The sequence below is a fragment of the Silurus aristotelis genome (genome assembly GCF_946808225.1).
Source record: "Silurus aristotelis genome assembly, chromosome: 4".
Lineage (NCBI taxonomy): Eukaryota > Metazoa > Chordata > Actinopteri > Siluriformes > Siluridae > Silurus > Silurus aristotelis.
Genome location: NC_139577.1, coordinates 9,183,397 through 9,209,755, shown reverse-complemented (window position 1 = coordinate 9,209,755; position 26,359 = coordinate 9,183,397). Strand labels below are relative to the sequence as shown.

The following is a 26,359-nucleotide window of genomic DNA, read 5'->3' as shown; positions in this document are numbered from 1 at the left end:
AGGAAGCAGAGAGTCATTTACAAAATCTATTACATAATTGTGAGTGAATAAAAAGTAGAACCTTGCCGTGTGGAATTATGTCTTTCTCTTTTTATAGGACAACAAATGGTATTTTAAATTGATGCTGTAGCTACAGCCTTGGCCAAAAGTTTTGAGAATGACACAAATATAAATTTTTATACGTATAAACGATGGCAATTTGCATAAACTCCAGAATGTTATAAAGAGATGAATTGAAATTAATTAGCAAAGTTCCTGAAAATGAAAATGAACCAAATCCACAAAAAAAAAATTACTGCCAAAAAAGGACCAGCTGACATCATGCCAGTGATTCTCTTAACACAGGTATGAGTGCTGATAAGGACAAGGCTGGAGATCACTCTGTCATGCTAATTGAGCTTTAAAAGAAGGGTGGTGCTAGAATTAATTGTTTTTCCTCTGTTAACCAGGTTACCTACAAGGTAACACATGCAGTCAAGTCAAGCCAAGTTTATTTATATAGTGCTTTTCACAACAGACATTGTCTCAAAGCAGCTTTACAGAAATCAACAGTCAAGGTGAATGGTGTGCATTTATCCCTGATGAGCAAGCCATGGCGACTGTGGCAAGGAAAAACTCCCTTAGATGTTATGAGGAAGAAACCTTGAGAGGAACCAGACTCAAAAGGGGAACCCATCCTCATTTGGGTGACATCAAGAGTTTGATCAGTCATCATTGCTTTGCACATACAAGGATATTGCTGCTTGTAAGATTGCATCTAAATCAATAATTTACGGGATCATCAAGAACTTCAAGGAGAAAGGTTCAATCATTGTTAAGAAAGTGTCGGGGTGCCCAAGCAAGTCCAGCAAGCGCCAGGACTGTCTCCTAAAGTTGATTTAGCTGCAGGATCGGGGGAAACCACCAGCTTGCACAAGAATGGCAGCAAGCAGGTGTGAGTGCATCTGCACACACAGTGAGGTAAAGACTTTTGGAAGAGAGACAGATGTCAGCAAGGGCAGCTAAGAAGCCACCTCTCTCCAGGAAAAGACTGTCCTCTCCAAGAACAGACTGATATTCTGTAAAAGGTACAGGACTGATAAGGACTGGATTAAAGTCTTTTTTTTTTTTTTAGGAATTCCCTTTCCAATTATGTGGGGCATCGGAAAAAAAAGCATGTCTGGAGAAGAAAAGGTGAGCGCTACCATCAGTCCTGTGTCATGCAAAAGTAAAGCATTCAGGGGCCAGCTGCTTTTTCTCAGCCAAGGGAATGGGTTTACTTACACTTTTTCCTGGGAACACAACCATGAATAAAGAATGGTACAAAAACATACTCAGAGAGCAACTTCTCCCAACCATCCAAGACCAGTTTGATGATGAACAATGCCTTTTCCAGCATGATAGAGCACCTTGCCATAAGGCAAAAGTGATAACTAAGGGGCTCAAACAAAACATCGAAAACATCATTTTGGGTCCGTGGCCAGAAGATTCCCCAAACCTTAATCCCATTGAGAATTTGTGGTAAATCCTCAAGAGACCAAGTGGACAAAAAAAACCCACAAACTCTTACAAACTCCATGCATTGATTATGCAAGAATGGGCTAACATCAGTCAGGATGTGGACCAGAAGTTGATTGACAGCATGCCAGGGTCAATTGCAGAGGTCTTTAAAAAATAAGGAACAAAAATCTTTGCATAAACTTTATGTAATTGCCAATAAAAGCCTTTGACACTTAATGCATAAAATGCTTGTAATTATATTTCAGTATATAATAGTAACATCTGACAAAAAGATCTAAAAACACTGAAGCGGCAGACTTTGTAAAAATTAAAATGTGTAATTTTAATTTAAAAAAAAAGAGTGGGGAGTGGTGGCTCCAGCGGTTAAGGCGCTGGGTTGCGATCGGAAGGTCGGGGGTTCGAGCCCCGGTATCGCCAAGCTGCCACTCTTGGGCCCTTGAGCAAGGCCCTTAACCCTCTATGCTCCGGGGGTCCCTTACGAGGGAACTATCAAGGTCCGTGACGTCGGAGTGACGTGGGGCCACCTTCCTGTGGGCTCACCACCTGCAGGAGGGACCGTAAGGGACGGTGCTGTGAGGATTGGGCAGCAGTCGAAGGCGGGGGCCTGCTTAGACTGCTGCCCCCGCGACCCGAATTACGGATAAGCGGGAGAAAATGAATGAATGAATGAATTTTTTAAAACTTTTAACCACGGCTGTATACAAAAGAAAATCCAAGTGGTCCCAAAAGCGTACATATCATTTGATCATACAGGTTGATCAAATTATCCTGGAATTTTAGCCACAGATTGTAACTTACTTTTAATATATGTGGCAGCGGGGGCGGGGCTAAGACCCAGTTTGTGAATGGAGTGCGAGCAGGTAGACACGGGAATGACTCACCTAAAGAGAATTCTGACTAATGAGTGTTCTCTTTCTTGCAGTGATCGGAGGAAGCATTTAAGGAGGAGTGTGAGGCTGTGTGTGTGCCGGAGAACGAATGACTGAGGCACTGAGCACATAGTAAAAATATAAATAAAAGATTTTTTGTTGATTCCGAAACTGTCCTGTCATGGCATTCCTTTCCTCGACCCATACGCTCTCCCACAATACAGTTTTTAATTAGCATTTTTATGAAATAAAGTTGAATAAATCTTTGTACATTTCACCCATCAGATATTTCAGCAATGTTTTCAGAGTAATAGCTCACCTTGGCCTTGACAAGTTTCTTGGCAGTCTTGATCTTAGCCTCACAAAATGCCCCACGGTACTTGGCACTCACGTCTGTGCCGACAGTCAGGTATGCAGGCTCCTCTAGAGTCTGTGTGAAAAAATGGCAACAATAAACATTAAAATGTGACAATACTATGTGAACTACTTTTTTTTTTACTATGTCATCCTAGGTTCAACCATTGTCAAACACACATTGACAACAAGGTCATTAATTATTCTTTTCTTTTTCATAATTATTATTTCTTCTAAATTATCGGCACCCATTGTGGCTCATTATGTGCATATGTGCATCCGGACTGACCCTTTATATCTTCTGGATTTTAAAAGAGAAATTTGCTTGAATCACATAAAGAGCTGCAACAACTAATCAATTATCGATTATGAAATTCTGAAAGCAGGTATTAATCAGTTGGGTTAGCATGACAGTAAGATTACACAACCACTCGCGAAAATGCCGGACAGTAAAGGGGAAACCAGCAACACGAAAAAGTGTGCTTCCTGAGTCATCCAAGCATTTTATATTAACCTGTTAGCCTTTGCCACCACTTTTGGGACTCACGGCTGAAACTGCCCTACCTAAAATTTGAATGTTAACAGTTCCTGAGAAAGTGGGCTACATACAGAATTCAGATATCTTTGGTAAGGAGACACTTCAAAGTTGATATTGCTCAAAAAGATAAGTTATAGATGATGCAGTGCCTTAAACATACATTTCCTGCATTGGACATTATTTCTATTTCATGTATAAATACATGAAATCAGTCCTGGCAATCCAGAAAAGTACTGGGTTGAAAGTCACATGTCTCATGAGCAGTGTTGTGCTAGTTACTAAGAAATAGTAACTAGTTACAGTTACTTGTTACTTCATTCAAAAAATAACTCAATTACTTTGTTGATTACTTACACCAAAAAGTAATGCGTTACTTTTCAAAGTAACTTTTTATTTACTTATTTAAAGAACGTTCTTTAATGTTCCCATTAACGCCCTTGGGTAATGGTACTATGCGTTATGTACTATACAAACACAAAACTGACTTAAACACAAAGTAATTTTTAAACACTATTTTATTAAAGTCAGACCAGCACAAACTGAATATATTACAAGGATTTCTGAAATAAATAACAAAACAAGCTGAATAATATATTCAAAATCAAAAACTAAAGTGGCTTTTGCATCATAAAAGCTGTTGTGTAGAGCACTTAAAAATGTTCCTTTCACAGCTTAAGTATAAAAACTATCAACAATGTACAACATAACACCGGGTTAGCTTCTAGCTTCGTCGAGACATGCAGTTTCTGGAGGAGCTTCGACAGATTGGAGTTTCTGTTTCTATCGCAATAGATACGACCTTCGAACAGAAAGACACAGCTTACATTTGACTAAAATGTTTTTGTCTTTATGCTTAACTATATTTCCACTTTGAGAAACTCGTCTTGCTCTCGCCTCGACTCGCCATTACTGCCGCACAGACCTGAATAAACGGAAACACGCCTACAGTGCGTCTTCTTCGTTTAGACAGGTTAGACTGTAGGCTACACTTTAGCCAAAATTAATTCATTTAAAAAAGTAACGGACAACGCACCATACGGTAACAGTAAGAGAGTTACTTTATTTAAAAAGTAATGCTTTACAGTATTAGTTACCGTCAAAATTAACTGCGTTACTAGTAACGCGTTATTGCCCAACACTGCTCATAAGTTTATATTTAACATTTTATGAAGATGTCAAGATAAAAAAGATGCCTACAAACACTTTTCTCCCTATCCCTGTTTGAGAGACTCTGCTAAACTCAGGTGTCCATTCATTCAGTCTCTATTCAAATTTATGCCTGACTGTTAAGGCTATTGTTATGTTGGTTTGGCTATTGATATTGATTTGGCATTTATATTGATGGCCAGGCAGCCAGACAAGCTATTGTTTTACAGTCATGGCCATTCATATTGATGTCTGGCCATTCCAATCCCAACAATACACACACACACACTTACTTTTCAAGCGTTTCTCTTATTAAAAACAACTAGCAATAAAACATATTGCAATATTGCAACATATTGCAACATATTGCATATAGCAATAAAACATATTCAAGCATTTCTCTTATTAAAAAAAACTAGCAATAAAACATATCTTCTTCTTCTTCTTTTAGCTTCTCCCATTAGGGGTTGCCACAGCGGATCATCCGTCTCCATACCCCCCTGTCCTCTACATCTGCCTCTTTCACACCAACTACCTGCATGTCTTTCCTCACCACATCCATGAACCTCCTCCTTGGTCTTCCTCTTTTCCACCCTCCTGGTGGCTCCATCCTCAGCATTCTTCTTCCAATATAACTCATGTCCCTCCTCTGCACATGTCCAAACCATCTCAATCTCGCCTCCCTCACCTTGTCACCAAAACGTCCTACATGGGCTGTCCCTCTAATAAACTAATTTCTAATCTTGTCCATCCTCGTCACTCCCAACAAAAACCTTAACAACTTTAGCTCTGCTACCTCCAGCTCCACCTCCTGTCTTTCAGTCAATGCCACTGTCTCTAATCCATACAACATCGCAGGTCTCACCACAGTCCTATAAATTTTACCTTTCATTCTTGCAGATACTCTTCTATCACAAATCACTCCTGTCACTCTTCTTCACCCACTCCACCCTGCCTGCACTCTTTTCTTTACTTTTCTAACACACTCTCCATTACTTTGCACTGTTGACCCCAGGTACCTGAACTCCTCCACCTCTTTTTCCTGCAACCGCACCACTCCACTGCCCTCCCTCTCATTCACACACATGTACTCTATCTTACTCCTACTGACTTTCATTCCCCTTCTCTCCAGTGCATACCTCCACCTCTCCAGGCTCTTCTCAACCTGCTCACTACTCTCAACACAAATTACAATATCATCGGCAAACATCATAGTCCAGGGAGACTCCTGTCTGACCTCGTCCATCAACCTGTCCATCACCACTGCAAACAGGAAAGGGCTCAAGGCCGATCCTTGATGCAGTCCAACCCTTACCTTGAACCAGTCTGTCATCCTACTGCACACTTAACTGCTGTCACACTGTCCTCATACATGTCCTGCACCACCCTCACATACTTCTCTGACACACCAGACTTCCTCATACAATACCACAACTCCTCTCTTGGCACTCTGTCGTACGCTTTCTCTAAATCCACAAATACACAATGCAATTCCCTCTGTCCTTCTCTATACTTCTCCATCAACATTCTCAAAGCAAATAAGGCATCTGTGGTGCTCTTCCTCGGCATGAAACCATACTGTTGCTCACAGATGGTCACCTTTTCTCTCAGCCTGGCTTCCACTACTCTTTCCCATAACTTCATGGTGTGACTGATCAACTTAATTCCCCTGTAGTTACTGCAGGTCTGCAAATCTCCCTTATTCTTAAAGATCGGTACCAGCACACGCCTTCTCCATTCCTCAGGCATCCTCTCACTTTCCAGAATCTTGTTAAACAATAGCAATAAAACATATAACATCGTATAAAACTGTAAAGGGAAATATATTGTAACTTACAAATGTAAAATAGGCTCAGATTTTCCATCCCCAAGCAGATCACCAAGTCGCTGTTGTTACTCCGCCCCAATAATATTTTCCTCATCGCTGCTTTGTGCAAATCTCCAATAAAACAACTTTTTTGACTGCCCATTTTTTCTTTGTTTTCTTTTTTTGGAAACAAAGCCCAGTTAGCACGAGCTGGAAACAGCTGTTTGTGCAGAACTGAGAGCTGCATCCACCTCCTGCAGTTTATATTAAATGCAACAAAGAAAACTGTACCTGAAAGTTATGCGAAGCAGAGCTTGTGTGGCATGGAAGTAACACAGTGATGCAGCTAACTGCAGAACGGTCACACTAGATCTGTTCTGGCTTGACTCACGAGCATCAGGTTGCACAATCACCTCGCTCGCAACATAGTGATGGAGTAAATTAAAACAGTGCAAACAAACACAATCCAGCCTGTAAGCTTGCAGTGTTTATTTGTTACATTCTCTTTTCATAGCATTTCTCTGCTACAAAAGTAACTTATCTGGTTTTAAACGTGATTTACTTCGGCTAAGATGCAAGATTAGAAGACGTTTTTTACGGTCTGTCTAATATAGTTGATATTGCCTGAAGTATCCAAAAGAATCCACGATAATTTTTATATGCCCGAAAAAAATAGATAAATGAAAAATTAATTGTTTAAAAAAAAAAAAAAAAAAAAGTCAGAGAATAGAGAAAAGAAACTAAAGAAAAACTGACATTTTGAAAAGACTTAAAATTTTTTTAAAAGACTTCAATCTTGTTTTGGCTTTAAAGTCTATTTTTTTCTCCTAACTTACAAAATTTGTGATTCAATTGGAGAGACTGGATTGCTCATTTTGTTTGAAGACTGCGATTCCCCTGGTGTCTTGTGTTGTGTGTATTGTCTGAGTGTTAAGTGTTTCTGTTCTTTGTTCTGTGTTAAGAAGATGGGTCATAACATTTCTCGCCCATTGCCGGAAGAAAACCCCAAAGATTGGATGTATAGGAATAGTGCCGGTTACTGGACTAATCCTTATTTAGATAATTTGGCAGGATGGAGTGAATGCATGTCGCAGGTAGATAATTTTCCTAGACATGGGTCATTCAAGACCCGCGATATGGAAAATGCGTATTCTATGGTGAACGGTGGATGGGGCGATCCGAATTGGGACTACACTTATATGCGTGGGTCCTATGATAAATGGGTAAATATGAAGAAGTACTGAGACAAAGGTCCAGAAAGAGTCAATGCTTCTAAATGCTCTTTGAATAAGAAACAATCGCCTCCACCATACAATTCGACACCGTCTACTAGTCCTGGTCTTTATCCTTCTTTGCCTGTTGATACATCTTTACAGCCTGCTTTTGCATTTGTACGAGAGCGAAATGAAGTACATGTTAAACCAGCGAAAGCTAGTGATATTGATGCTATATGTAGGAGTCTTCCTATTCCAACTAACCCCACGAAATATGTACAGATCTTAAAAAGCCACACTCGGTATGCACAGTTAACGGGCCCTGATTTTAGAACTATTCTTTTGCGTACATTGGGAGATGATGTTACAGAGGAGTTGATCATAGAAAAATGTCCGACCCTCGCGCGAGTTAATGATGCCATTACAGGCGAGGGCACGGCCGCGAACCGTCACCAGATTTTTTGGGAAAATGATGCCAATGTAATGCAAATGTATAATGAGTTAAAGGATTTTCTGGATAACAGAATTGCATCCAAGCGTGACATTTCACATGCAGCTAACACTAGGCAGGGTTTTAAAGAAACGCCGTCTGCCTTTGTGGTGCGTTTTAAAGCAGCATGGGAGAATGATTCTAAACTGCCAACTGATGATACACACAATGTGTTGTTTATAAAATACTTGTTTAAATAACATAAAAGCTTCTCAGGCTCAAATGATTCGCATCACGACAGACGGATTACTCGAGAAGTCGGTAGATCAGTTCTGTGCTAGAATTAGAGATTTAGATGCTGCTGGAGGTTTTCAGTCTTCTTCTGGTTCAGTTAAGTCTGAACCCACTATGTTCTTTGCTGCAACAGGAAGTGGTGCATTCCAGCCACAGTACAAAACTCAAGGAGGAGGTGCAATTATTGTGGGAAGCTTGGTCATTGGTTTAAAGATTGTAGAAAGAGAATGGGAGATGAGAAAAGGGGCGTAGCCACTCAGCAAGTAGAGAATGCAGACCAGCATGCAGTTGTGCAGAGGCCCACACAGCAGCAATATCCTACTCAATGGACCTCTGCATAGGGCAGCCTACGGCGCGATGAACCCCATGATTTTTCGATGATAACTTTATCCTACAGTAATCACCCTTCAACTTTGCCTAATATCACGTTGCGCATAGACAATAAAGACTATTGTTTTCTTGTTGATACTGGCGCTACATGTTCTTCAATTGCTGGGGGTGAATATTCTGGTCCCATTTCAGAAAAAAAGGATCCGCTCCGTGGGAATAGATGGGGTTCCAATTTCATGTCCTGTAACTCACCTTTTGCCTGTGGTGACACCGACTGGTACAAATTTTTATCATAGCTTTACAATAATTCCAAACGCACCTTTAAACCTTTTAGGAAGAGATATGATGCATAAAATGGGAATGGAAATTCTGTTTTTTGAAACCAATGTCTCACTGTCTTTTCCTTCTGTCCTCATGCTCTCAACTGAGCCACAGCCACATCCGGAAGATTTCTTCCATGGTAGTACAGAGGTCCTGCCTGATGAACCAAATTTAGGTGAAGTTAACCTTAAATTATGGGCCTCTCACAAAGATGAGGCAGGTTTCATCCAGGTAAAACCGTATCATGCACTCATGAAAACACACCATCCAATTTTTGTTAAACAATATCCATTGTCGAAAGAGAAGAATGTTGGCATTGCTCCAGTTATTGACAATTTATTGTCACAAGGTGTTTTGATCGAGACACATTCACCGTATAACACACCGATTAATCCCGTCTTAAAGGCAGATAAAAAATGCTGGAGGCCAGCACAAGATTTACGTGAGATTAATAAATTAGTTATTCCGTTAGCTCCTTTGGTGCCCGATGTAGCTACCATTGTTAACTCTATACCAGCGACTCACGGATTTTTTACTGTGATTGATCTTTGTTCTGCTTTTTTCAGTGTCCCTTTGGCCTCAGAGACGCAGCCGCTTTTCGCTTTTACCTATAGGGGACGTCAATTCACCTGGACACGTCTTCCTCAGGGCTTTGTTGACTCGCCAGCCGTATTCTCCGCTGTAGTGCACAGAACTTTGGCTGATTTACACCTGCCGGAAACAACCTGCATTCTTCAATACGCAGATGACATCCTTGTCACAGGACTGACTGAGCAGGACTGCCACAAAGCATCAGTGATTGTCTGCAATGTCCTGGCTCAGGCTGGATTTAAGGCTTCACACCAGAAACTACAGTGGGTGAAGAGAAAGGTCTCATATCTGGGCCATGTGATTTCAGAAGGCCATTGTAAGATTTCACAGGACCGAGTACAGCTCGTGACTAGGTTTTCAAGACCTCTGACTGTGAAACAGATGCAGAGCTTCTTGGGACTGGTGAACTACTGCCGAGCATTGATACCTGACTGCGCACAGCATGATAAGGTTTTGCGTAGTGCTATTGATCACAAAGCTCCTCCATCACATCTCATTCTGTGGACTCATGGAATGACTGACAGTTTTGCTGCCCTCAAGAAGGCTATACAGTCTGCTCCAGCTCTGGGTCTTCCGAGTTATGCTAAGCCTTTTCACCTCTATGTGCACGAACGTTATGGTACGGCTGCGGGGATCCTAGCCCAGGAACATGGTGACAGATATCGCCCTGTTGCGTATCTTTCCAAATTTTTAGACAACATAGCACAAGGGTTGCCTTCGTGCTTGCGTGCAGTGGCTGCTGCGGCTCTGATGGTCCGGGATGCTGAGAAAACGGTGCTGTCACATCCTTTGGTACTGTACACCTCACATAAGGTAACAGCTATTTTACACAACCTCAACACACAACATATGACAGCACAATGTAGATCTGGTTATGAGACCACACTCTTGGCAACGGAAAACATAACTATTAAGCCTTCTTCTCAGCCGCATTCAGCTGTAGTAGCTCTGCGTGATCTGCTAGACGATATTGACGTAGATGGTTTTGACGACGCACATGATTGCCTTGAACACATTGAACGAGAGACCTCTTGTAGGCCCGATCTCTTAGATATTATGCTTATATGTAGATGGTTCATGTTCAAAACCCTCTGATGGTGTGTATTTATGTGGATATGCGGTTGTAAGATTACCTGATGTAACAGTTGAAGCTAGATCATTACCATACACATCAGCACAAGCTGCAGAATTGGTCGCACTTACAAGAGCATGTCAGTTGTCTGAAGATAAAGTAGTGACTATATACACTGATTCTAAGTATGCTTATGGTGTTGTGCATGATTTTGCCGAAACATGGAAGCAAAGAGACTTTAAAACAGCTGATGGAAAGCCCATAGCACATTTTAATCTCATAGGCGACCTTTTAAAAGCTCTTCAACTCCCTGCCATAGTGAAAGTTAAAGGACATGCCGTAGGTGATTCAGAGGAAATTCAGGGAAACACATTAGCGGATAAAGTAGCTAAGAAAGCAGCTAAACAACCAGTAGATTTGGACACAGTACATACAAATCCTGAGATCTTGATGATGTCACATATCTCCAATATGCCAGACATTGACCTAAAAATACTTCAGAGTCAGCCTACTGAGGAGGACATAAAGTATTGGGCTTCCAAACAATGTAAATCAGATTCTGCTGGTATCATTAGAGATGTAGATGGTAAAATTGCTCTGCCTAAACTAGCTTTAATAGTGTTGGTGAAGCATTACCATGGGATGTCACACATTAGCATAGCTAAAGTCATACAGGCTATAAATGCATTATACTGTATTGCTGATGTAGCTAAAACAACCAAGCTAGTGTTGGATTCATGTTTGACTTGCGCCAAAACTAACGTACATCGACCTGTACAACATACTGCGCTTACTTTTCCTGAAGCCCCTTTCCAACACCTACAGATAGATTTTACACATATGCCACCTGTAGGAAATTTGAGATACCTGTTGGTTATAGTTGACAGATTCAGTAAGTGGCCAGAAGCATTTGCATGTGCGACAGAGAATGCTAAAACTGTTGTCAAAATATTAACGAAAGAGATCATCTCTAGGTGTGATTGAAAGTGATAACGGCACACCTTTTGCTTCGAAGGTAAACAGCTTTTGGCTAAAAGCTTAGCAATCGACTGGCATTTTAATATTCCCAATCACCCACAGTCAGCTGGAGTGGTAGAGAGAACGAACAGAACCATTAAGGAGCGTGTTACTAAAGCCTGCATTGAAACAGGCCGAAATTGGACTGTTGTTCTCCCGGCAGTACTCACAGAAATGAGAATGACTCCATCTTCGACTACTAAACTGTCACCTTTTGAAATTCTAATGGGCCGGCCTTTCCCGACCCCATGGGTCAGGGGACACACTGGCATTTCTTCCTTAGGTAACCTGGAAGTGATGGTGGACGACTACGTTTCTGCCCTGGTTGAGAAATTGAATTCTATCAGTGCTGATGTTTCACTAACTCTTCCTCTGCCCACAGATAAGCCAACACACCCTTTTGTGCCTCATCAGCAGGTCCTGATAAGAAGTCTGAAGCCTACCAAGGTCGGTGAACCGAAGTATCTGGGTCCAGCGACTGTTCTAGCTGTGACCAGAACTGGAGTTCTGACTGATTATCAGCCACAGTGGATACACGCAAGCAGGATCAAAACAGCACCCATTTAATCTGTGCACTAATTGGTCTGTTGGCCTAAGAAGCCTACCTAAGTGAGTGTTCAGGGCTGAACCAGTTGAGAGCCCACGGAAAGATCTTTTCTTTTTAGTAGAAAGGGGGCCAACTCCGGGGTGAAGATCAAACTCCCTCGACTGTTTTGTTTAGCTTACCCTGATACCTGCTCTAGGTCTAAATTCAATAACAATATGTGCATAGTTGTAATTACACTCCTAATGATGTTTAACCCCTTTGAATACTTTATTCAGGGAGCCCCACGTCTGCAAGGAGAAGAGACTTGGCTAGAGCATCCGGATCCACCTCATGCATATGCAACCAACATGTGGTGGAGACTAGCTAATCACACTGCTAAATCTGTGAGTGGGATGGGAGATTGTTATGTATGTACACTTATCCCTCACAGCACACATGAGCTTCCAGTTGTTGCTATCGGACCTAGTTCCACTGATGAATCGAAGTGTATGTCTTCAATGAGCAGTCCTGACTCTGTCTGGCAGTGTCCATGTAAAGTGCTCCAAGGTGCTTCTAATTCCACTAGTCTCCGTCTTACTTGTTCAATGAACTATAGCCAGATAAATGTAACTCAGTTTTAATTCTGTGCAACCTGTTAGTCTAGGCATTGTACTCCAAATACCTAAGCATCTTTCTTGTGTTTCCCAAAGTAGTGGAAGTAAAGTTTTAGGAACCATTCCGTCAGTTTACTGTAATACTACGGAAACTCGACCCCTTAATTATTCTAAAAGGGACTGCCGTGTATGTATATCTGTCCAAAAAAATGAAAGGCAGGCTCTGGCAAGGCATATAACCTTTGCCAGGATATTGGGGGTTTGAGAAACTTCGAGGTTTGAGATTAACTGCCCTTCAAAATCGGTTGGTTTTAGATCAACTCACTGCTATACAAGGTGGAGTATGTGCTGTTATAGGTTCTACCTGTTATACCTATATACCCGATAATGATGCTGATGGTCATATCATCGAACAAGCACTGAAAAACATCACTAAAGCCTCTCAACGTCTTGGAGAACGTGAAACAACTGCTGAACAAAGTTTTTTGGAAAAGATTAAGAATTTGTTTACGAGTGTTGAACACTATTTTGTTTTAGGATGATTCTTTTATTGATCGTTGGAATTATACTTTGTATGTTGCCATGTTTGATGACGATGGTAAGACAGGCCATAAAGGCCTCGATTGGAGTGGTGATGATGAAGGATTATTTGCATGTTGGGAATGAATTAAATGGAATCTGTATGTTTTTGTTTTTCTTTATCTTTTAATTTGCAGTTTATGTCACAGGTTCTGTTCCCAGGATGAACATCCTATGTTTTGGTGTGTGATGCTAAATCATAAATGATTTAAAGTGGCCATTGTTAGTGTTAAAGCTGTTTTCACACTCTCTCACACACATTCCTTTGTCCGTTCAGTGTCTATAGGATATTTACGATGTTAGTCGGTAAGGTAAACAGAGAGTCTTATCTGGGCTCACAAATCTCGGGCTGGTATATCCTCTTGTCTAAACAGGAAAACGACTTTAGGCCAGCTTTCTACCCAATGTGTGTGTGTGGACTGTATCATCCTGTGTGTATAAAAACGTGTCTGCCACCTCCAATAAACGAAGAGAAACATTTTGCCACATTCTGTGTGCGATGTGATTCTTCCCTGATCAGAAAAGACATTACGGGTCTCGCAGATCGTTTGGAAAATCTCTCCATGAATTAAGTTTCGTTTTTGGGCATGATAAAAATCTAACAGACAGACAGACAGACAGACGTCTACCAGAAGTGCAAAATGTAGCAGTCGTGCAAAAGTGCAGATAAAAATGTAACATATTTACGGCAAGTGATATACATGTAAGCATATGTACAGTAAATAAATATAAATGCTATAACAGTGCAGAGATGTGTGGACATCATTAAGAAGTACAGAAATGGTTCTAAGGCTATGGCATTGAAGAGATATATATATATATATATATATATATATATATATATATATATATATATATATATATATATATATATATACACACACACACACACATATACATACATACATACATACACACACACACACACACACACACACACACACACACACACACACACACACGTTATATACACATAAATGAATGTGAAATGTTGGGCAGAGTGTACAGTAGGAATATAAAGATACATATAGATTAAAAAAAAATTGTGCAGATGTAATGAGAAGTAAAAAATATATACTATGTAATATGTACATGTATAGTACAGAGGTTATATACAGTGTTTTGTTTTGTGGGTTTTTTGTTGTTTGTTTGTTTGTTTTTAGTGGTCTAGCGGTGTAGTGTAGAGTTCAGTAGTGTGATAGTGGATGGAAAAAAGCTGTCCCTGAACCTGCTGGTTCTGGTGCATAAATTCCTGTATCTCCTTCTTGATGGAAGAAGGTTAAACAGTTTGTGACTGGGATGTGAAGAGTCCTTGATAATGTTGTGAGCTCTGCGCAGACATCTGCTGTGGTAAAGGTGTTCAATGGCAGGTAGTTGGGTGCCAGTGATGCGTTGGGCGGTTTTGATCACACTTTGCAGGGCTTTACGTTCACACACAGTGGAGCCTCCGTACCATACAGTGATGGAGTTGGTCAGGATGCTCTCAATGATGCAGCGGTAGAAACTTGTTAAAATCCCTGGGAAGATCCACAGATGAGATTTCTTGAGACTTCTCAGAAAGTACAGGCGTTGTTGTGCCTTCTTAACCAGGGCTGAAGTGTTCTGCTGCCAGGACTGATCCTCAGAGATGTGAACTCCCAGGAACTTAAACAGGAGACTCGCTCTACCTTAGTTCTATTGATGTTGACTGGTAGATGTCTCCTGCTTTTTAATTTCCGAAAATCAGTTTTTAGTCTTTGTGGCGTCGAGGGTCAGGTTGTTGTTGGCACACCATGCTGTCAGATTTCGGATCTCTTCCCTGTTGGCCGATTCGTTGTTGTTTTCGATCTGGCCGACCACTGTGGTGTCATCTGCATACTTAATGAAGATGTTGGAGTTATACAGAGGAGCACAATCGTGGTTGAACAGGGAGTAGAGTAGTGGGTTTAGAACACAGCCCTGTGGGATGCCAGCATTCAGAATGAGGGTTGAGGATACCTGGTTGCCCAACCTAACAGATTGAGGTCTGTTGGTGAGAAAGTCCAGAATCCATCTGCAAGTGGAGGTGCAGATACCCAGGTCACTGAGCTTAGTGATCAGTACAGTGGGGAGGACTGTATTGAATGCAGAGCTAAAGTCAATGAACAGCATTCTGATGTAGGAGTTGCTTTTATCCAGGTGGGTGATGGCTGAATGAAGGGCTGTGGAAACTGCATCCTGTTGACCTGTTCGGGCAAAAGGCAAACTGGTGTGGGTCCAGTGTAGGTGGTAGGCCCGCAGTGAGGTGATTCAGGACCAGCTTCTCAAAGTACTTCATAGAGATAGGGGTGAGAGTGCAACTAGGCGAAAGTCATTCAGGCATTCGGCAGCTGAGTGCTTAGGCACAGGTATTATGGTTGTGGTCTTCAGGCATGTAGGAACCGTGGCTTGGGCCAGTGACAGGTTGAAAATGTCAGTGAAAAACTGAGCCAGTTGTCCAGCGCATGCTCTGAGAACACGTCCTGGTATGCCATCCGGGCCAGCTGCATTGCGTGCATCCACTCTACTAAACGCTGAATAGACATCCGTTGTTGAGAGTGAAAGTGGGCTGTGGGCTGTAAGCTGTAGAAGAGTCTGTGGTTGAGGTGAAATGTCCTGTGCTTTGGTCGAAATGAGCAAAGAAGAGATTGAGTTTGTCCGGCTGAAAGGCACTGCTGGTTGGTTGAGCTGTACGTTTGTAGTCTGTGATGGTCTGGATGCCTTTCCACATGCGTCTGGGGTCAGAGTTGTGGAAGTGCTCTTCTATGTGGAGTTTGAATGCGAGTTTTGCTATCCTGATGCACCTTTTTTAGGTTGGCCCTGGCTCTGTTGTAGTCCTCTACGTTGCCAGATTTAAAGGTAGCATCTCTTGCTTTCAACAGGAGGCGGACTTCAGAGTTCATCCACAGCTTCTGATTAGGAAAGCATTTCACATGTTTGACGGTAGTGACATTGTCAATGCACGTTTTGATATGGTCCAAAACAGATAATGTGTAAATGTCCATGTTCGTGTGAGAGTCCAGTGTGGCCTGTGAGGCAAACGTTCCAGTCAGTATCCTGAAACTGTTGCTGTAGAGAAGAAATGGCCCCCTCTGGCCATACCTTTACTGTCCTCACAGCTGATTTTACCCGTTTGATCAGTGGTGTGTATTTGGGTAGCCTGAACAAAGAGAGGTGATCAGACTGACCCAAGTGGGAGAGGGTCATGTATTCCCCAGGTATGTTTGTGTACACCTGGTCCAGTGTTTTGTCCCCTCTGGTAGAGCAGGAGACATTACGGTGGAATTTTGGTAATACAGGTCTCAGGTTGGAGTGGTTGAAATCTCCAGCAACAACGATAGCTCCTTCAGGATGTGCAGACTGGTGTTTGCTGATAGCTGTGTGCAGTTCCTTCATAGCTAGTTTAGCATTAGCATCCGGCGGAATGTACACCGCAGTCACAACAATGGCTGAGAATTCTCTCGGTATATAAAAGGGTCTGCACTTAATCATCAAGTTCTCTAAATGAACAGAGCAATGCCTTTCAGTAACAGTAGAGTCCGTGCACCATGATTTTTTAATATAAATGCACAGACCTCCACCTCTGCGCTTACCAGAGTCCTCTGCTGGCCTGTCCACCCGAAAAACACTGGGACCCACGAGCTCAATGGCGCTGCTGGGAATGTTGTCGTTGAGCCATTTTTCCGTAAAAATCATGACATTACATTCCTTAATCCGCTTGAGTGATGTTATTCGGAGCAGCAGTTCATCCATTTTGTTTGCAAGAGACTGTACATTGGACAGGAAGATGCTTGGAATCAATGGTTGATGCGGGTTTAGCCTTAGCCCAACCCTGATGCCGCCTCGCTTCCCCCTCCTTTGTTTACGGTCTCGGCGCCAGCGATGTGGTCCCGCTGTCGGCCGAGCTGAATCAGCGGTCCGCGGTGTTCAGCCGATTTCCAGAGGGAGTTTAAAGTTGTTGAAAGCCCGTATCTGTAGTTGTGGCCGATGTCTAATAATGTTTGTCGGCTGTATGAGATATGTGCAAGCCTGTTCTGAGTGAATAAGCTTGCAGTTGGTGGAGAAATTGCTACTAAATCGCAAAATCTGGAGAGACGCTGGGCCTCGCTTTGTGCACGCGCCGCCATCTGGATCCTGACAATCTGTATCACCTACTTATCTCTTTCCTTATAACAGATCATTCCAGAAGTACTTGAACTTTTTCCAACTATAATAAACTCTTCCATTAGCATTGATAATGTACCTAAATCTTTCAAGCTGGCATTTATCAACCCCCTAATTATAAAATCTGGACTTGTCCCCTGTCAGCTATCCAATATCTATAGGCCAATATCAAACCTCCTTTTATCTCAAAGATTCTAGAAACATTTGTAGCACAGCAGGTCTTCTCACACCTACTTCGGAATAACATTTATGAAATTTATCAGTCAGGATTTAGGCCTCATCATAACATAGAGACAAAACTGGTTAAAGTGGTAAATGACCTGCTATTGGACTCTTATGAGGGCTGTGTCTCCTTACTTGTGTTGCTTGATCTTAGTGCAGCTTTTGACACCATTGAACATAATATCCTCCTTGCTAGACTAGAGAACCTTACATGGAATAAAGGGAACAGCTCTCTCCTATCTCAGGTCTTGTTTGACTGATTGTTATCAGTTTGTTGATGTAAATGGGGAGTTCTCCACACTCTTTGAGGTAAAGTTTGGTGTTACAATCGGATCTGTCTTAGGCCTACTGCTTTTCTCTTTATATATGCTGCCTCTGGATGAAATGATATGTAAACATGATATTAGCTTCCATTGCTAAGCTGACAATACACAGTTATATGTTTCAGCAAAGCCAGATAAGAGAGATCAGCTTTAAAATGTTGAGGAGTGTGCAATGGACATTAGACAGTAGATGCTTAATACCTTTATTTTAGAAATAAACTTTCAGATTCCAGCTCCCAATTAAATCTTGCATTGATTACAAAATACTACAACTAAAGTATAAATAACTAAATGGTCTTGCGCCGCAGTATTTGAGCGAACTTATGATCAATTATGATCCACCACACCCACTTAGATCAAAAGGTGCAGGCTATTTGTTGGTACATAAAATAATGATAGTCTTCATTATTATATATACCAACAAATAGCCTGCACCTTTTGTAGGGCGCAGATCTTCCTCTTACAAAGCCCCATAATTAGTGTTCGGGATTTAGACACAGTCTCACTGTTTATGTCAAGGCTGAAAACATAACAGCAAGCCTTTTGTCGGTAGGTCTTCCTTTGTTCTTAGATCTTTTCTCTACAGAGACATACACCCTGATCACACTGTATAGAGTATGTAAACATAAACAATTAGAATGCATAACACTCATAAGTTTCTCTCTTCCTCTATATCTCTCTATATCTCTCTTAATCTCTCTCTCTCTCGGTCAAGTAAACATGCCCCCGAGGTTCCAGTGACCAGTGTTCCTGTCCTTTCTTTTCTTTAGATCTGCTCGGTTCATACCAACATCCTACCTCTGGATGGATTCCTTCTCAATTGAGACCACTCTGTACAGCGGGGGATGGTTCTACATCTACAGCCTAAAGATCCACGAGGCCACTGAGCAACTCAACAACTTTGAGGACTGATTTAGACTGTAACTAATAGCAGTCTACAACAATGTGTTTAGGACCACAGGTTGTATGAACAGTTCTGCATTTATGCACCTATTACTACACACCTCAACAATGTAACTGCAATGAATGGACATTTGGTGCCACCCAGATGAGGATGGATTCCCTTTTCAGTTTGGTTCCTCTCATGGTTTCTTCCTTATACCATTTCAGGGAGTTTTTCCTTGCCATTGTCATTGTCACCACTGTATTGCTCATCAGGGATAAATAATATATATATATATATATATATATATATATATATATATATATATATATATATATATATATATATATATATATATAAAATAAATTATATAATCTTACCACTTTAACTGTGTAAAGCTGCTTTGATACAATGTGCATTGTACAAAGCGCTATACAAATAAAATACAATTGAATTCAGCCTGTAACTTTTTAAGAGAAAGCCATAAAGACACTGACACTGGTTAATATGCTTACAGAGTAGCACCTGTAAAATGGGAACTCACCACATGTAAATTTAGTCTTGTTTACCTTAAGCCAGGGGTGCAACCAAGATTGCATTACATGTGTAAGTTAAGTGACAAAAAAATCTAAGGAATATTCATTGTACTGAATTGGACTTATTATTCTAGTAAGAAAGGTGAAAACTGTCAAGAAGTAAACTTGACAGTTTTTGAAGTCAGATGGGTGTGAAAGGGTGTGACCAACTAACACAGATTAACACAGCTGTCACATCCAGCTTCAAATAATGCTTGGATTTAGTATTGCTTTACACAGATAGAAGTTCACAAAGAGCACCAGAATTTTTAGGGCATGCAAAAAAGTATCTGGGTATTTTGTTTAGCTGTGAACCAAATCTGACACACATGAGGCATTTTTCTCTTTTTTGGATTCAGGATTCCTCTTCAGGATTCAGATGGTAAAGGACTGGCCCCAACCCACCACTCGGAAGCAATTACAGAGGTTCTTGGGGTTTGCCAACTTTTATCGGCGGTTCATCAAAGGCTATAGCTCTGTTGCGGCCTCCCTTTACCAACTTACCTCAAGAGCACCAGGCTTTCAGCTGAAACCCAGAGATGAAACAGGCCTTTACCAAGCTCAAGAGTCTCTTCACCTCGGCCTCTGTCCTGGCCATTCCGGATCCTTCCTGCCAATTTGTGGTAGAGGCAGATGCCTCTGATATGGAGGTCGGTGCTGTTCTTTCCAAGAAAGGTGCCCCTCACCCTCACCTTAGGTGCAGAGATAACCGTCTGCACCTGTGCGCCTTCTTTTCTTGCCACCTCAGCCTGGCTGAACAGAGCTATCCTGTCGGCGAACGGGAGCTCTTGCCATTCAAGTTAGCCCTCGAAGAATGGCATCACTGGCTTGAGGGTTATGAAGTTTCGTTCTTGTTTGGACCGACCATTGAAATATGGAATATCTGCGATCGGCCAAGTGTCTGAATCGATGCCAAGCACAACGAGGACTGTTCATCTGGCATTTTAACTTTTAAATGTTTCTGTCATCCCAGGCACCCCTCGCACCTTGACCTCGCTCCTACAATGTTTTTGGTGGCCATCCATCCACAAAGACGTTCATGAGTTTGTTGCTGCCTGCCTTACATGTACCCAAAACAAGACCTTGCCGGTCATACTGCCATCCTCACAGTAGTCGACAGGTTCTCCAAGATGGATCACTTCATTCTTTTAAATAAACTCTCCTCGGCCAAAGAATCGGCCCAGCTACTTCTCAAACACGTTTTTCGCCTGCATGGCTTACCCTAGGATATTGTCTCTGCGATCGAGAGCCCCAGTTCTATGCTTATTTTTGGAAGGAGTTCAACCATCTCCTGGGCATTTTTATCAGCCTCTCAGGCTTGCATCCTCAAACCAACGGCCAGACGGAAAGGCTTAATCTGGAACTTGAGCTCCCAAGAATCCTACGAGTCCATCCTACTTTCCATGTCTCCCACTTCAGACTTGTCCGGGCATGCTCCCCTTGCTTCACACCCCGGTGTTTTGGACGGTCGGAATTAACCCAGTGAGTGCCGGAAACTAGTGTTTATAAGTATTCGGACAGACTCTTTTCACTGCCTGTGCTATTTCCACTGGACTAGTGTTATTTCTTCCAGTGATGTCCTGCTTTTTTGGTCCAATATTGCAGACCTGTACTAACCAGCCTGTGTTGGCTGACTTAAAGCAAAGCAACACAACCGCAAGTGCAACATGATGATGCAGTCCTTGTCTTTCAGGCATCAAGTGGTTTTGATTGCATACTTTTAAAATAATGTGCATGAAACTTCATTGTAATTTTAGATAAGCAAATGTGTACCTAGCAGAGGTATAGCTTTTATTCATATAACAATCAAATAGTATACACATTAAGCATGCATTTGATAACAAGTCAACAATAAGCAGTCATAATAAAGATTTAAGGCAACCAGTTTACAAGACAAGAGGTTTTTACCGTTTAAAAAAATAAATAATATTCTGTCCATAGTAAAAATGATAACAGCCATTTCTCTATATTAATTGAAACATCTGCATTTATTCTGGATTCTAATTTTAGGCTAGAAAAAGCTTTATCATCCTCCAGCTTACCTTCATTTCTGTCCACAACTGCGGTGCTATTTCTTCAGCTAAAAAGAAAAACAAAAATACTTTAAAACAGAAAAAGTAATCATATCCATCTTGTATCTTAAGACATTTTTGCACCAATTCCAAAAAAGTTTAAAATGTAAATAGAAACAGAATACAATGATTTGCAAATCTTATAAAACCATATTCTATTCACAATATAACACAAGAAGTATATCACATGTTTAAAATGTTGAGGGGAAAATCTGGTATTTTTAAATCTGAAGACCACACCACGTTTTAAAATAGTTACGACAGGGGCAACATGAAATTGGAAAAGTACGTTATATTAAAAAGAATCAGTTGGGGGAAAATGTTTACAACAAATTAGGTTAATTAGCAATAGGTCAGTGGCATGATTTGGTATTAAAAACAGTATCTTAGCAAGGCAAGATCTTAGCAAGTCTATTAGAAGCCAACATCCTCAGAGGTTTACCAATATGCAAAGAACTGTCTACAGATTGTGGAACAATTTTAGAATAAATGTTCCTTAACATCAAATTGTGAAGATTTTGAATATTTAATCTTCTGGAAAAATCTCTGTGCGCAAAGTCATATATGAACATTTTTATTGGATGGCTGAGATCTTCGAGACCTCAGACAGCACTGCTTTAAAAACAGTTATGATTCTGTAATGGAAATTACTTTATGGGCTCAGAAACACCTCAAAAAGTTTGATATATATATATACACACACACACACACACACACACACACACACACACACACATACACACACACTCGCAAACAGAAATATTCAACCCCCTCACCTCAATAGACAATACAGTGATGTTGATGAAAGATAATGAAAATAAATTGAAAAAAACAAACATGTGAAATAAACAATATTTATTGATACATATTTGAGTTATTTTGACAACAGAAGTTGACTTAACTTTGAAGTTCAAATGAAAATTGCAAGTCTTGTAACACATGAGCATGTGCAGTATTATTCAACCCCCAGCTTCAGAACCTTGTGGAGCGCCCTTTAGTTTTTATAACTTCTAACAAGCGTTTTCGATAAGTGCTGACAAGCTTCTTACACCTCTCGATTGGAATCTTTGCCCATTCTTCGCGTGCAAAAGCCTCTAACTCAGTGATGTTTGACGGCTTCCATGCTCCAACTGCCTTCTTCAAATCCCACCAAAGATTTTCAATTGGATTTAAATCTGGTGACTGAGAAGGCCATTCCAGGACACTCCAGCATCTTTTCCCCAACCAAGCTTTGGTTGATTTGGAGGTGTGCTTGGGATCATTGTCTTGCTGGAAGATCCAATGATCACCAAGGTTTAATTTGTCAACAGAAGGCATCACGTTCTTCTTCAAAATGACCTGGTATTTCTGGGAATCCATGATGCCAGGTACACAATCAAGATTGCCAGATCCTGCCGCAGAAAAACAGCCCCACATCATTATTGACCCACCTCCGTGCTTGACCATGGGAATAGTATTCTTCTGGTAATAAGCCTGACCTTTTGCACGCCAGACATACTGCTGGTCCATATGTCCAAAAAGTTCCAGTTTGGTTTCATCAGTCCATAGAACTGTCTCCCAGAACTCTGTAGTTTTATCCAAATTCCTCCTGGCATATTCTAGTCGACTCCTGATGTTCCTTGAGGTCAAGAGTGGAGTGCGTTTTGGGGTCCGGCCATGAAGTCCTTGATTATTCAGTGCACGTCTTATAGTTGCCACTGAAGCACCTGTACCAGCCTTCATCATGTCATCCTGTAGCTGTCTTGCAGTCACACAGGGGTTTTTCTTAGCTGTCCTGACTAAGTTGCTAAGGGCCCTTGATGAAATTGTGAGCTTTCTTCCACAGCCAGGCAGGTTTGCAGCTGTTCCATAAGTTTTAAACTTCCTTATAATGCTCCCAATGGTGTCTCTTGGAATGTTAAATCTTTTGGAAATCTTCTTATACCCAAGGCCCTTCAGATGTGATAAAATAATCTCCACTCTCAGCTTTTGTGGAAGCTCCTTTGTCTTTCCCATGATTGCAACTCACCTTAAACACCTTCATGGACGGGGTTTATATATGCATCACAGCTGAAGCAAATGAAGGATCGTTATAGAGTTCCCAAAGGCTTAATGATGTTTCAGCTTCACTTCAGGCCATAAAAACTGTCAGAAAGCTTTAAAAGCAACAATAATTGTGAATAATTGTGACATGGCGATCTTAACAAAATATACTGTCACACACAAATACTACATCATACATTTTCTGTGTTGATTTTATGTATCACTAAACGCATTAAGAAGCCATCCAAAGCAGAATCCTGCACTTTGAAAAGATTTTTATTTATAAATCCTTAAAACTCTTTAGGGGTTGAATATTTCTGATTGCAAGTGTATATATAACTGAAGGACACAGTAATATTTCAGTAGTGAAATTAGGTTTATTGTATTACAGAAAATGCGCAATATGCATCAAAACGAAATTAGACCGGTGCTTAAATTTGGGCACCCCAACAGAAAAATCACATTAATATTTAGAAGAGCCTCCTTTAGCAGAAATAACAGTCTCTAGACCAGGGGTCACCAACCTTTTTGACACCGAAAGCTACTTCTTGGGTACCGACTAATGTGAAGAGATACGAGTTTGATACACAATTCTGAAATAACAGATTTGCTCAATTTACCTTTAATTATATGTTATTATTAATAATTAATAATATTTATTTATGTCAGGGGTGTCAAACTCAATTGCACAGGGGGCCAAATCCTAAAGCACACTTTAGTTCGCGGGCCGAACAGGATAAACATTTATTGAACACACTAAAACAATGTTTTTTTTAACATAAATATAAATAAATACAGACAGAAATATTATTCCAGAATAAATAAACTTAAACTTTAAATAAATAGATCTTCATAAAAATATCTCCTGTCAAAATTATACAAGTTAGAAATATGAACATGCTGCAAAAAACCCTGAACAAATAAATAATAATTGTGCTTTTAAGTAAACGTTAAAATCACAACAAATCAAAACAATCAGATTTCTTTGCTCTTATGCCATTTTATTAAAAAAAATAATCTTAAACTTTAAATAACTTATTTTTAATATTTTGCTCTTCATAAAAATATCTCCTGTCAAACACAAGATGTCTCACAGCTTCATCATGCAGCTCTTCAGAAACTCTCCCTCAGTAAATAACCGGCTGATGTGACTCTGATTTCTCCTCTGGTTTCACATCAGCTTCACTTTGTGATTTTGCTCTGGTGAAAAACGTCTGCTGAAATGTCAGATTCTTCTTTAACTCTTCTACTTTCTGTATCTACTGCTCTGCATTCAGGTTTTTCATCTTCTCCTGATGTTTTGTTCCGTAGTTCAGTCTTAGATTCAATTCCTTAATTACAGCCACATTCGTTCCACTAATAAGACACGTGTTTACCACCAGTGTCAGTAAACATATACTCAGAATCCCATCGGTTTTGAAAGGCTCTGTTTTTAGAATCAACTTTTCTCTTCACCATTGTGTGGGGCTTCACAATAACTTTACAATAGGGTTAAATACATCAACAGAAGCTCGACTTGATTGACACTGGAATGTTCCCAGGTAGTCTAGCGTTTGGTAAGGCAGCTGAAAGCGCTGCATTATGGGATCTGTAGTTTGTGGTATCAGCGCTTCATATTGCCGGGAAATTAATAACAATAATAATAGATCTGTATAAAATCATCTCGCGGGCCGGATATAATTGTACGTTGGGTCAGATTTGACACCGAGTTTGACACCCCTGATCTATGTGAAGACACTGATCACGTTAATGATTTCTCACAATAATTATCAACAATGAGTTAACAAGGTAGGAAACAGCTATTTTTAGAAAAGGCTCGCGGGCGACTCATGTGGTCCTTGCGGGCGACCTGGTTGGTGACCCCTGCTCTAGACGCTTCCTATAGCCTGTAAAGAGTGTCCGGATTCATGGGTCATTGTCTTGCTGAAATACCCAACCCTGGCATACCTTCAACTTTGTGACTGATTCCTCAATATTATTCTCAAGAATCTGCTGATATTGAGTGGAATCCATGCGACCCTCAAATTTAACCAGATTCCCACTGGCCACAGCATGGATGGAACCTCGCCCAAATTTTACTCTGGGTAGCAAGTGTTTTTCTTAAAACGCTGTGTTCTTTTGCCGCCATGCAGAACACCCCTTGTTATGACCAAATAACTCAATCTTTGTTTCATCAGACCACAGTACCTTATTCAAAAATAAAGCTGGCTTGTCTAAATGTGCGTTTGCATACCTAAAGCGACTCTGTTTGTGGCGTGTGTGCAGAAAAGGCTTCTTTCACATCACTCTCCCATACAGCTTCTCCTTGTGCAAAATGCGCTGAATTGTTGAACGATGCACAGTGACACCATCTGCAGCAAATTGATGTAAATCTTTGGGGGTGGTTTGTGGGCTGTTTTTGATCGTTCTCACCATCCTTTGCTTTTGCCTCTCCAATGTTTTATGTGGCCTGCCACTTCTGGGCTTAACAAGAACTGTGTCTGTGGTCTTCCATTTCCTCACAGTGGACACAGACAGCTTATACAGTGAGGAAAATAAGCATCTGAACACCCTGCTATTTTGCAAGTTCTCCCACTTAGAAATCATGGAGGGGTCTGAAATTGTCATCGTAGGTGCATGTCCACTGTGAGAGACATAATCTAAAAAAAAAATATCCAGAAATCACAATGTATGATTTTTTAACTATTTATTTGTATGATACAGCTGCAAATAAGTATTTGAACACCTGAGAAAGTCAATGTTAATATTTGGTAAAGTAGCCTTTGTTTGCAATTACAGAGGTCAAACGTTTCCTGTAGTTTTTCACCAGGTTTGCACAAACTGCAGGAGGGATTTTGGCCCACTCCTCCACACAGATCTTCTCTAGATCAGTCAGGTTTCTGGCCTGTCGCTGAGAAAC

The 26,359-nt window shown here is 40.9% G+C and overlaps 1 protein-coding gene across 8 annotated transcripts in view; it reads right to left on the bottom strand.

The window, feature by feature from the left end:
- The window catches only part of arid4b (AT-rich interaction domain 4B), a 193,930-nt gene that overhangs the window by 161,389 nt on the left and 6,182 nt on the right, over positions 1–26,359 (bottom strand). For all 8 annotated transcript variants that reach the window (XR_014533265.1, XM_083539879.1, XM_083539880.1 and 5 more), the window contains exons 2-3: positions 21,409–21,446; positions 2,689–2,799 (exon numbers count right to left, since the gene is read on the bottom strand). Coding sequence is in view for 5 of the 8 variants with exons in the window: in XM_083539879.1 (XP_083396005.1) it covers positions 2,689–2,799; positions 21,409–21,414 (117 nt within the window). In the remaining 3 variants the exon portion in view is untranslated. The remainder of the gene's footprint in view (positions 1–2,688; positions 2,800–21,408; positions 21,447–26,359) is intronic.